Source organism: Pseudorca crassidens, chromosome 5 (genome assembly GCF_039906515.1).
Source record: "Pseudorca crassidens isolate mPseCra1 chromosome 5, mPseCra1.hap1, whole genome shotgun sequence".
Classification (NCBI taxonomy): Eukaryota; Metazoa; Chordata; class Mammalia; order Artiodactyla; family Delphinidae; genus Pseudorca; species Pseudorca crassidens.
This window is the reverse complement of record NC_090300.1, coordinates 16,357,293-16,370,835: the sequence shown is the minus strand read 5'-3', so window position 1 is coordinate 16,370,835 and position 13,543 is coordinate 16,357,293. Positions and strand designations below refer to the sequence as shown.

At 42.4% G+C, this 13,543-nt stretch overlaps 1 protein-coding gene across 1 annotated transcript in view; it reads right to left on the bottom strand.

The window, feature by feature from the left end:
* The window catches only part of NEK11 (NIMA related kinase 11), a 144,179-nt gene that overhangs the window by 28,998 nt on the left and 101,638 nt on the right, over positions 1 to 13,543 (bottom strand). The window contains 7 exon segments of the mRNA XM_067739784.1: positions 5,516 to 5,693; positions 6,474 to 6,573; positions 6,781 to 6,927; positions 8,654 to 8,707; positions 11,335 to 11,432; positions 13,214 to 13,270; positions 13,272 to 13,330. Of these exon segments, the coding sequence (XP_067595885.1) occupies positions 5,516 to 5,693; positions 6,474 to 6,573; positions 6,781 to 6,927; positions 8,654 to 8,707; positions 11,335 to 11,432; positions 13,214 to 13,270; positions 13,272 to 13,330 (693 nt within the window).

Genomic DNA, 13,543 nt, shown 5'->3' with positions numbered 1-13,543 from the left:
ATTTTGAGCTGAGATCAACAAAATGTAGGTGTATGATTTACTGAATAAAAAGTAGGAGGCAAGGTATGGAATGACATCAGGATGGTGCCAAAGAACACTGGCATTCCCAGGAGCAGGTGTGAACATGGCCTATGAACACGACGGCACAGCCAGGGCACTGGCCCATGTTCTTCATCAACAACACAAAGCTCAATTTAAAGCATTTAAATTTTTTCCCCAAACCTGCTTTTTCTTAACCAGTAGTCACTTTCTAGCCCTCTCAAGTACACCACTAAAATTTCTCATCCAGGACACCATAAACACACAAAGCTTAGCCTTGTTCAAAATGTGTAATCTCACAAATAAAAGGAGGCCAAGTGTATAGAGGCCACATGTCATAAGCAACTGCTTGTACAAACTGTCAAATTATATCTTAAAATGGGGTTGTGGGAAGGTGGAAGGTAGAGGGAAAGAGGGGAGTAAATTTAATTCTAAGCTGTTTGAAGCCAGGAAAACAGGCCACATGGAGTTAAGCTGGGGAGAGGAGCTGGGTTTGCTCATTTTTCCTAGATTCAAAAGAGAAAATTAATCTGAGATATAAAAAGAGTAAAGTCACTTTGATCTCTACAACCCCAAACGTCCAGGTGCCAAATGTAGTGAAAGATAGCAGGCATCTTAAACTCATCTACAACTCTGTACTTAGCCGGCTCATCTTTAATAGTAAGAGGACACTCCCATTAATAATTAAAAGGAGCCATGCCAGAAAAAGTAACCCAAACAAGTCCAGAGTTAGCAGGAAAGGATGGTCAAGGTCAGCTGTGAAGTGGGGTGTGTAGGGTCACACTACACATTCATGATTCGTATGACATGCATTCTGACACGTGGATGCCAATGCACAGAACAGCAAGGGGAAGTTACAAAGACCCCATCCTGCAACCTCAGAAACGAAACGAGTCCAGCTGGGGAGCTCTAAATGCTGACAACATCACAAACATTCTGAAGACAAACATGGAAAAATGGGTTTTTTAAGAGTAAGTCAAATTCATATTACTGCTCACACACAGACATACTACTTTGAAACATGACAATCATTTTGGATATTTTTGTAGGTTTCCTATTTTTCTATTTTGAAATTTTTTTTTAGAAGCAACAGAAAAAGAGAAGTCAATGGAAAATGCTCCTAGTCATGAGTGACAAAAGGAATTAGATACTGCTGTAGTTCCTTGCCAGAAAGGTTTTGTTATTGTTTGTTTGTTTTTTTCTGGATATACGTTATTTCACTTGAAAAAACTGAAAGTTTGACAAGTGAATCTAGAGCTGTTAGTGAGGAGGCCCTCACTGCCACAAAACAGAACAGAAAGCCCCTTTACAAAGATCGGAGAGGACAAATTTAAATGCCTATTACAAATAGCTAAATTAAAGTCTGGCCTTAACACCAAAGCAGAATATTTCAATCACTTAAACAAAAACTTAGCATATGAGTCAAAGACACTCATGTGACTGGAAGTAGGCACTGTCCAGTATTGCTGTGTTCGTTTCCTATGGCCTCTTAGCTTCCCTTGGGCATTATGACAATACTCTCCAGGGTGATGTGCAGGAGCCCTGAGCACAACAGTGTTAATTGCATGCATGGAAAACAATTTCAATGACTAAAGGAAAACCACACCATGGTATGTCCAAAATGCTGTCTGAAGCACATATTATATGAGGTTTTAGTCTATTATATTTTGTGTCTATCTTACCTTAAAACCATGATGGATGCTTATTTAATTTTCTGCTTAATTGATTCATTCCAAACCTGAACCATGATAGGGCAGGGCACAAAAACCAAAAACAGATGCTCTCTGCTCTACCAGCAGAACCCTTAGGTTAATAACTACTGTCTAATTTATGTTTAGCTAAGGGGTGGATCATGGAATCCACATACAGCTTTCCCAGGTGAGAACATTATTTTGAGAATGTTATTTTGAGAGGTCCATGTTTTGGGGACTGATTTTCCTCTTATTTCTATTATTCCTGCTTAGGATACAACAGTGAAGTAGCTGATTGGGCAGGTGTTATTCTGCATCCACTTCAATTTTTCAATTGGTATATAATCTTTCAAATTTCAACCAGAGGTACCTACCCAGCTTATCATGCAAAAGAAGCACTCTGAATTATTAAATATGCCTCAGGGTGGGGAATCAGCACATCTTCATTCGATATTAGCTTCATTCTAATTATCCTCTAGAGCTCAGAAAATTAGGGAGTGACTGCAAGGGTCTATTCCTGGGAGTAAATGTGAGAGTCAGTAGGAAACACAAATGTAACTCAGTGGAATACATGACAAATATGAAACAAACCACCATCAATTTATATTCATTAATCAAGTCTCTAAGATGGTTAGAGCTCTGGAAGTGATGGGACATCTGGAAACATGGACATGGCCTCCAGCACGTGGTCGTCTTTTCGAGGGCTGACAAGCCAAGCAGACCCAGCAGCATCTCTGTCTTGGGTGGGTTTGGAGTCTGGGCTGTTATGTTTTGTTCTGTTATCTCAGGCTACTTTTGTGGGTCCTAGGTCCTCTTAGACCTATTGGTATGGGTCCCCAACCACACCAACATGAGCCCTCCTACCAAAAAGACTGAGAGAGTAGCCAAGGGATTCCAGCCCCTCATCTTCTCACTTCCTGAGAGAAGACCCCAAACTCTATTAACACTCCTTGTGGAAGACAATGCTGCTCGGTTGACATTAGAAGAAAACCCCATCATCATTTTCTGGACTAAGGACTCTGTGTCCCAGATAACATCTAGAGATCCTCCTGATTGCCTTCTAGCTCCACAACTTCAGGCCAGTCTCTCTCAGCCATTCATTAGCTAAAATGTAGGCTAATAGGCATTACTCATGCTTCCTTTTTCCTTTTTTTTTTCTGGATATTTTATCAATATATTTTTTTAATTCATCAACCTTACTGAGGTATAATTTATGGAAAATAAAATGTACTCATTTAAAGTATAGAGTTCAATAAGTTTTGACAAATACATACATCTGGGTAACCAGCACCACAAGAGGCTCCTTGTGCACTTTTGGAGTCGATTTCCAACACCACGATCCCCAAGCAACCATTGGCCTCATTTCTATCATTAGAGATAAGTGCTGCTAGTTCTAGAACTTCATAGAAATACATAGATAAACACATATCCACATATATAAAAATATTCCCATGCATCCTCTCTTGTACAATATTTATATGTAAACATATTCCATAGGAATTCTTTTGTTTGTGGCTTCTGTCTCTCAGCACAGTGTTTTGATATGTACCCACACTTGTGTGTGTTGATAGTTTGCTTCTTTTCATTGCTCAGTATTACACTGTATGGATAAACTACAAGTTTGTTTATCCGCTCACCTGCTGATTGACACGACTTGTTTATACTTTTTGGTACTATAAATACAACCGCTAAGAACATTTGTGTTCAGATCTTCTTGTAGACATGTTTTCATTTCTCTTGGTGACTATCTAGAAGTGGAATTGTAGTAAGTAAGCATTTTCTTTTTTTAAATTAAAACAATAAAAATATATCATTGTCTGACAGAGTTCAAATCACCTTAACATTTAAAGGGAAGAGATGGCACCATAAGTCATAGGCCAGCCTACAACTAAAAAAGGGCATGTGGGCTTCCTACGAGCAAGCAAATTACGACCCTCTTGAGGTCTAAGCTTTCTCTGAGCACAGTGAGGGGCTCAGGACTTGCTCAAGGAGAGGCTTAAAAGGAAATTAAGTGGCAGCTGGCCAGGATCTGGGTGGGCAGCCAAGACCGACACCAGTGCAGCCTCTGCGTTATGAGAGCCATGCTCTGGGTGGGTCTGGGGCCTCTGAGTCCCAGGCTATTATTCCAGCTTTGCAAGAAATGCTATTCTGAAACTAAGCTGTGAGCTGCTAAAAATAAGACTAGAGTGTAATGAAGCTCCTGGCAAAAATTAATGTGCAAGTAATCATCAACATTACATATAAAGAGTTAAATAGGAATAATTTCTTCAACATTCCAGTCATGCTTTCTCATTTGATTATAATGGTTATCCATGACTTCAGCTAGATTAAATCAGCTGTTGTCAACTAAATGCATATCAGATGTAAATAATGCCTCACCCTGTCTTGTTTCTCTGCAGCTAACTCCTCAATCCCAGAGGGAATTTCCCAATTCAGCATCTAAAACTGATTAAACATTTGCTGCAGGAGCTTAAAAAAAATGATTGTGTAATTTTATTTTACATATACAAGCTAGATAAAAAATAAATTACAACCTCCTCTGGGTGCTGAAAGTTTGGAGTCAAATCTTGTATAAGGCAAAGCAAATGGGGGTAATAATTAACCACTTCAGAGTTCATCAACAAATTAAAGTTTCCTGTCTCAAAGTTTCATGATTAAGCTATGAGGTCACTAACCATCTTGCAATTACCCACCATCTAACCAATCATCAACCCAAAGGCTACATTTCATAGTTCTTCATAGTCTCCCTTTTCGATTTAATATTTAAGAAAGAATAGAAATTAGAAAATATGAATTTACAGAGAGGAAAAAATAAGGGAAATGTTTAAAGTATTTTACAAGGCATTTGGCCCACCTAAAACTACTATGTGTTTTTGGCTCTCACAGCTTATAATGGGCGTCTAAGTAGTTTCCTTACAGTGTGAACAAGGTGGGCAAAGGAGTGGATTGGCCCACTTCCAGTTTGGCTGGTAACTCAACACATGGTCTGTCATACCAAAACCTCCTGATGGAAGACAAAGGGCAAGGTAAGGAGGATGCCAGCCTGAGAATTCCGGCAGCTCTGTGGTCAGAGATAGCTTAGGAGTAACTTGCACTAGAAAGCAGGAACTTTGGAGTCCTTGAGCAAATTACCTACTGTCTTTGGCTTCTTGTCTGTGAAATAAGTACCCTTTCCTATCTGAAATCTGGAGGCTGGGCCCAGGCCTCTTGATCCTAGGCCACCCACTAAATGCCCTGTCCTGGGGCTTCCTCTTTCTAGATGGCGATGGCCCTCCAGCAGTGCACAGGCTGTCCATATCGGTGCTACTCAAAGGCCTGCCTAGCCCTTGGTTTTATAGCCTTGGAAAGAAAGGCCCAGGGGACGGTTCTACATTTCCAAATTTTACCTTTGGAAAATAACAAATAATGTATTAAAGAAATACCTGGGGACTTCCCTGGTGGTCCAGTGGTTGGGAGTCCACCTTCCAATGCAGGGGATGCAGGTTCCATCCCTGGTCAGGGAACTAGGATCCCACATGCCATGGGGAAACTGGGCTCACGTACCACAACTACTGAGCCTGTGTGTTCTAGAGCCCAAGCACCACAACTAGAGAGAAGCCTGCGCCCTGCAATGAAGAGCCCGCGTGCCTCAACGAAAAGATTCTGCATGCCACAACTAAGATCCTATGTGCTGCAACTAAGACCCAATGCAGACAAATAAATAAATAAATAAAAGAAATACCTGAAAAGAATCTAAATGCAAATCCATCTAATACACATATTTGTCTGCCAGTAACACCCGTTACCAGATGGCTTCCAAAACACCATTTCAAAAGTTGGCAAATGGCAACCTGAAGAGCATCAGGTCCTAGTCTCCTCACAGCTGAAGAAGGCAGCACGAGCTCTAACAGCTCCATCAGGAAGACATCGAAAGCAAATTTGGGCTGAGATGACCAGCCAAATCCAAGTTTCACTACCTCCATTCTTTGGAAAGAGAACTCAGCTGCTGCCAGAGAGTTCCAGCCACGAGGATGCACCTCAAGACATTCACCCACAAGGAGAGTGAGGCTACCACACCCCTCCGCCATCCCCACCCCAGGCCCACCGCAGCAGGGACATGCAGCCTCCAACAGCTGAGTCTCCTGAAGCACTTCCTGACGTCCTGGCTGCCTCTGACTGCCTCACAAACTAGGGCTCATCCAGCGAACCTCTCTCTTCACTTGGAATGAGACTCGAATTGTGGTCTGACAGTTCTCTCAGCCTTTCCTAGCTCCTTTCCTAACTCCTTTTATGCAGACATTTCCCCTAATAATATCCTTGTACTTCTAGTCCCGTCTTGGCATCTGCTTCTCAGAGGTCGAGACAACATGTCATTCATCCACACATTCATTCACTCAAAGAATGTTCACTGAGTGCCTATGATGTTCCTGACACTTGTCAGCGGCCCTACAGGACTTCAAGGTCTCACGTTCCCAGCCCTGCCCCTCAGAGTCATGAACTGCTTCCCTCTCTTTGGTTTTTACCATGTGCTGGGCATGGAGCTGAGAGCATGTCACAGGCCTTAGCTAATTTGCTTTATTCTTGTTTCATGGTAAAGGAAACTGAGACCTAGACAGATTGTTGCCAGGGTCTTCCCTGATAGGGCCAGCTTTTTTACTCTAAAACTCGTGTTTGATACCATTAGGCTATGACATATCTCCCCAGTTTGGCTGACAGCTCTGAGCACTTTTTTTCTGGTTCATGAGGGCCAGGGAAACAACTTACTTCAGAGCATTCACAGTCTTACACATGTTAGTAGTGATGCTGTTTAACTCATGTAGAAGCGGAGGTCCCTCATCCAGTGTGAGTTTCCAGCTCATCTTCGCTATGACAAAGAAGACAAGAGAGGATGGACAAAGCCCTCGGCTTCTCTGCTTTTCACCACCACAGCCCAGCTCTGGCAAACTGATGGAAGGTGGCCACATACACCCAAGGCTTCTCCCAGAGGCCGGCCAGGCTCACTGGAGGGTCAGCCTCACCAACGCACATGTCATCCAAGAGCAGCCTTCTGCAGGCTAATGCAAACTTATACCGTGATCTCCAAGGTCAGCTACGGTGTCCTCTACACTTGACCCAAGTGTGCCAAGGTCCAGGGAAGGAATGGGCTGAGACTCAGGCAGGTTCTCTGAAGCTGAGTCATCAAATTCCTTGCAGAAGGTAATGAACAATTCATGAGAAGCTGATCAGAGGAAACAGCATTACCACAAATGAAACAATATTCTTGTTTAGAAGATGACTTAGAAACAAAAGCCCACCTAATCCTTTCCCTTAAACATGATAACATTTTCAAATCTCAAGAGGGCAGCTTGGAATGAGAGGAACAGCTCTGAATTAACTCGGCAGGTGACCTTGGGCAAATCATATAACCTCCCTTGGCCTGAGTGTCAGGGTCATGGTGAGGGTGAGGCGGGCAGGATGTCCAGCCCTACTCAGCTTCCTCATCTCAAGACTAGAGGTGTTGGCTTCAATAATGTCTTTTAAAGCTCTCCTCCAGCTTTAAAACTCTGTGATTCTATGAATTTCAATTTCCTTAAAGAAAGAGATCTAAGACGTGACATGAAAGAGTCTCCACTTCAAAAAAATAAAAGTTAAACTTCTCAAATGTTTCAATAGGCATGTCAACTAATCACTCTGTGTGTGTGTGTGTGTGTGTGCGCGTGCGTGTGCGTGTGCGTGTGTGTGTGTGTGTGTGTGTGTACTTGCCACCCAGAGCTAATGCTGAATTGACCTGTTTTCCTGGGTAAATGGCTTTCATGGAGAACTATTCCAAGAGCATCTTCATATCAAAAGGAGAAAGTTCAAACTAATCTTAAATGAATAAGTAAAACATAGCTGTGCTACACCGTGATGCGGCATCTGTGGAAATACAGTCATAAAATATTTTTAAGAAGTCCATTTTTTGTACTGTATAATAATTGTTGCAGGAGGTGAAACTGGCTCCAAATTTCAAAGGGTCACTGATAGTGCAAAAAGCAGAGACTGCACGAAATGTGCCTCTGTGTGCACTTCAGAAATTATTTGGCAACAAGTATTTAGACTCTCAGTTGACTTTGATTTTCTGAGGTTCTCTCTGAAGAGAACAGAATTGTTATAATTGCTTCTCTTAGAAGGAGCAAGACTTGATCTGCTCTTTGATCCCCAGGACTGTTTCACATTTGGAGGCCTGATCTGCCACACAGTTTTCACAGAAACCATCACACCTGCATACACCCCAGGATAAAAGAAAGACTGGGCTTAGTGTGTGCATCGTGGTATCTAGTTGTTTTAAGCTACCATCCTTTAAAGAAATGGTGCCAACATGATTCCACAGTCAACTACGCTTCAAGATTTCAAAGCCCAAATTCAGTGGAGCAGAAAATGCCTTCCAGTGTAAAAGGCCCCATCAGTCAGGTTCTGAAAAACAAAGCAAGCCACTCTCCTAAACGCCTCAAAGAATTGTTAAAACATTTAAGAGGTGACACAGCCAGCCTGTCTCTCCCCTAACTGTGTTTCTATCTCCTACAACTGCTTTTGAAATATAATGAGGTTTGCTTCAGCCAGCCAGACAGAAGGAAGAGGACTAAAGAACAGAGCCCCAGCGAGAGGAGGAAGAAATTCAACCACAAATGTGCATCTGGGCAGACGGGAATGTGTGCCTCTTCCTTCTTTCCTTCTTAATCATGTTTTTCTTTAGCCTCTTGCATCCAATTAATCCAGCTTATTTCTCACATTGTATTTCATCTTTTTCAGCTCACTGATGCATTTCCATGAGATGTCTAGACCCTTCAGTCCATCTGCAAAATATCAGCTCCCCCTCCTTGGTTCTCTGAATATATTACGCCTGCCTCACTCCTGTGCCTGTGAATGTGATCAGACTGGTCTCCTCTCTGCCTGGCCTCCTCTCTCCAACCTCCTCTAGGGGTAACAAGAAAGCTTTCCCTCAGGTTGCCCCTCCTTTTCTTCAATTCTCATTAAATGCTCTTTTTTCCTAAAGAGATTATAGGAAGGTCCGCTCATCATGGCTTTTCCAGATCCTCTTTCATCTGAAGCTGCTTTCAAGAAACCCAATTTCTGTCCATTACTAATCAGTGTGTGGTCCTGGCCCAGCAGCATAGGAATCACCAGGGAGTTTGTTAGAAATGCAGCATCCCAGGACCCACCCCAGACCAGCCAAATCAGAATCTACATTTCAACAAGACCAAGAGGTGATTCAGGTACATTTTGAAGTTTGAGAAGCATTGCTAGAAAACATAAGAATTTGGAGAAGGACTAGTAGACTGAGGTCAAAGACAGTTCTCCTGAAGAGGCGGTGACATTTGAAAGAGAGAAAGTGGGATGCTACTGATGGGTCAGAGGGAAATGGCTGATGTAACTGCACAAAGGAGGGCGAGAGACCTGTGATGCTGAACAACGCTGCGCACTGGGCAGAATCAGCCCAGGGAGGGTCTTCTCTTCAAGAACCAGGGGCTGCCTGGAGCACTTCCTGCCTACATCAATATGCAACTTAGGAAACTTGCTTCTGGAAAGCTCAGAACCAAAGATGTTGGTGATACTGAATCTTACATGACCAAAGAATGAACCACCATCTCTGGTCAAGACAGCGGCAGGCACCTCCCTCCTGCCTTTGCTCCTTGCTGATGGACGGGGGTGGAATTGGGAGAAACTAGGCAGACACTGTGGAGGTTATGAGTTCGGACTTCATAAAATCTCTGTGAAATCCTCACTTTCCTCATTTGAACTGGGCCAAGATCTGGACTCCCATGTTCTGTAGGATAATATAGAGCTAATAAAACCTTAAGTGACTTTAGGATCCCCCAAGGGCCCTAATTTATAGAAGGGACAAGACCTCATACAGTGTTGTTGCTTCACACTAATAGTAATCATATTGGAAATGAAAAAGAGCATAGAAATGATTACTTTTAAGGCCAATGAAGAAAAGCAAAGAAGTTAAGTAAGTTATCAGACATTAAAATGTAAGATCGTACTTGAAACTACATTTTTATTTGCCATATGCTAACTTTAAGAATAAAGTTATTTAGGCTTTATAAAACAAAATATTATCACGTCTGTACTTCTCAATTTCCAATCTCTGGGGGTAAAATCCCTTAGAAGCAGGGGACCCTGAGCATTCCAGAAAAATGTCCTGGTTTTTATCAGCTGATTAAACAAGTATTTTACATATATTAACAAATGCAGAATTCTTTTCATCATGCCAGACTCTTGTTGGGGATGTGCGAGAATCTGCAGTCTCAATCCTGAGGGGAAAATGACCTACCTCCACAAGTCATTACTTCAGGGCCTCGAAAGTATCTGGGGAGCTGAAGGAGGGTCCTCAGTGTTTGCAGGGGGCTTGGTGGTGTCAAGACCCTTCCCCGAGTAGGGGTCTGACACTGCTGCCCCTCAGCTGGCAACTTCTCCACCCTAAGGTTCTGTGAGCAGGAACCATCCCACCCCTACACCTCTGAGGCCAGCCTCCCTGGGAGTAAGAGATGGTGGAGAACAGGGGTTGGGATGGAGCAGCGTCAGCACCCACATACTGTCTGCTAAAGGACCTGATGGACAGAGACTCCTAAGGTCAATGTAGGCTGGGCCCCCATCTGCTCCAACTTTGGGTTTTCAGAACTCTAAAGCACTCCCAACCACTAAGTAATTGAGAAAAGTGGATCACCAATCAGAGGGAGGTAGAAAACAACGTTCCCACGCTCTGCCTTGTCTGCGAGTGAGTTCTGCCCAGGGATCCGGCACACCCCAGGGTGCAGAGCCCTGTGATTACTGAGCTACAGTAGAATGAGCATCCCCAGACCTCAGGGATCATCCCCACAGCCTCAGGGGCTTGGTTCTTCCTGCTAAAGGAAAGAATCTCCCTCAGATACAGGGATGACCAATGAACAAATAACCAGAATTTGAGACAATAAAGTTTTCCATAAAAAGGACTCCTTCCCAAATTGTTTTTACCAAAGAGCTAGGAGGTTGGTGTTGATGTCTATTATCCAAATACAACCCTGAAGAAAAACTACCTTAAGTATCAAAGTCCACACCAAGGTCATTGAAGATATTTTTAACCATTAGGGGATGGTATTCAGAGACTTGGGATGCAGAGGACATGAATTTGGGGTGCATTTCATGTGAGTCTGCAACCTGTTATTGGATATGTATGATAATTCTCCAAAGTTTGAAAGGGGTTATTAACACAACGCACGATGATATGGATGGGAGACAGAAAATAAAGAGGGAAAGAATGAAAAATAAGACAGAAAAAGAACAGTGGACTAAAGAAGTAAAGCAACAATAGCACGGCTGAAATTCAAAATTAGATAGACACACATTTGTTCTGCAAAGTCATACTTTTAACTCTTCAGTTGTTCATTCAATGCAGATTAAGTCATCCTTACACAGCAGGCACTTGGTACAGCTGCTTTGAATTAGTGCCATCACTAATTGTTGGCCTACGTTTTAAAACAAATCCCAGTCCAGCCTGGAATTGGGCAGAGTTGGTCTGGATGCTTTTTTTCCCTACCTTGTCCCTTTTACTACCCAACTGGCCCCATGAATCTGAAGAATCTGAGGCAAGAAAAGGTCTTTTGTAAAATTTAAAACAGAAGCGTACTCACATGGAGCACATCCACAGTCAGCTGCTGCAAGTTCCGAGATCTCAGTTCTTGCATTTGTTTGTTGTTTTCTTCGTATTTTTCTTCCAAAAGCTTTCTGCATAAAGTGAACATAGAAAAAGAGCTGCAATTTGCTAAAACCACATCTACGTTACACAAGTGTGATCCCTGTTTCAAAAGGCAGACTGGGGTGTAGGGCAGCCAGGCCCGTGGTCTCTCCCTCATCACGTGAGTGCGGTGCAGCCCCACTCGATTTTCCTTTAAAGCACGCAGGATGCTGGCTCTTTGTTCACCCTCAAGAACCCAGAACTCAGGGGAAGAGGGTGGTGCCATTCCTGTGTGCTCTCGGCCTGTGCTGACAAAGGACAGGAGTGTGTCTCTGATGCTCAGGAGAGAGCCCAACACATATGAATAACTGGGTAACAAACCCATAGATGTGGAAAACAGACCTGCATTTCAAAGAATTTATGGAAAAGAATATGAGAGCCACTGTGAAGGGGAATTTTTCTCAGACATTTTCTGTTTCCTCTACAATAGAAGAGTTGAATTTAATAGACCTGCTATTAAACTGGAGGAAAGATTTGCATTCTTGTGATTACTTGTATGCTAATTTATACTTAGATTTCTTGAAAAATCACTGAATATCCCTGTAGTCAAATTTTCTTGTCTATAACGTGGGTACATTATAACCCTCATGACAATGGAGTCATTTTCTACCTAAAACACATGACCTTTCTCAAATCCTAGAAACAATAATCAAAACCACTCCAATGCAATTCATTCATAAAATCAAGAACAAACTTATTTAAAAATCATTGCCTTTAATAACAAAAATATTAAATGCCATGAGGTAGATCTATGACGTTTTTGCATATTAAAAATAGTTTTAATTTGAAAAATAAATTGTAATGTGCAAGTTGTTAAATTGCCTTTTTAATCTGTTCCTGTCAGAGATTTAATTTTCCTTTCACCCTCAACCAATGACATGAACCATGGTACCCTGGAAATATCGCCATTCCTGAGGTGTTAGAAATAGATCCGGGACTGTGAGTTGATGCAACAGTCCAAACAACTTTCTTGACTATATTTCTTCAGCAAAATCCACACTTAGTGGTATACTGGTTTGCACATATCTTCCAACTGAACACTGAATGATATCACATTGGACAGATTTGAGTTTCAGGTCTTTTTTTGTCCCTCTAATTCTTTGTTGGGGCTTCTAAGCCACCAAAAAATTGGCAGAGGAAGAAAGAAGAAGAAAAATTAGGCAATTGGGTCACATACCAGCTGAAAAATCAGTCTTTGAGAAATTGGGAGTTTTGGGCTCTATGGAACCCCCTTTTCATGTGTAAACTCTAAACACTTGTGATCTCTCACACCAGCAGCATGCCCAGAGCAGACTGTGAAGGGCTTTACCTGAAAAAACAGAGTTGTTTCCAGGCTCCTTCCTAAAGCCAGCAATTTCCGGCAGGTACACAGCAGCCAGGGCTCTGGGCAGAGGGGTTTAGCAAACACCTGGGGAGTGTGGACAGAATAGTGAGGCCACCTTATCACCCCCTCACGGTGCTGTGTACGGAAGGTGTCAACAACAAAGAGGCTTTGTCTGGAGGCTGACCTTATATTTTCATTCCTAATAACCTCCCTGATATTCAATCCTTCTTTTCACACAAGACTGAAAGCCTGCTATTAATAGTGCCTGGCATCCAATAACCATCTATGGCTCAATAACCATCTTTTGAGGGAATGAGTGAATGAATAAATGAATAAACTGATAAATATGTGCATTTTCTTGTTGTGGTTTTTGCTTTTCTTCAGCAAGTTCCTCTAGAGCCCTGGGAAGCAGCCCAGGGCCCAGGGCACTAAGGGAAGGTCACTTACTTTAGCTTCCTGGCCTCCTCATCAGCTGCCTGGACCTTCCTCAGCCACATCCTCTCTCGGTGTCATTTTCTGTACCTCAGACAGCGCCCGCAGGGTCTGCAGGTGGATTTTTTCTGCCTATAGATAATAAAGATTCCCATGTGCAACCCATCCCAAACATGCTCAGAAAAATTAAACAAGTATTTTGCAGAAGTATCATTACACTACTGAGAAGGGAAAAGCATCTCAAGACATGCCAAGTGAAAACTAATAAACTCTGGGTAGGTAATTAGCCAAGAAGGACTGTGGTTAATTGGCAATATTTTTTAAACTAGATTTTTGTTTAAAAGC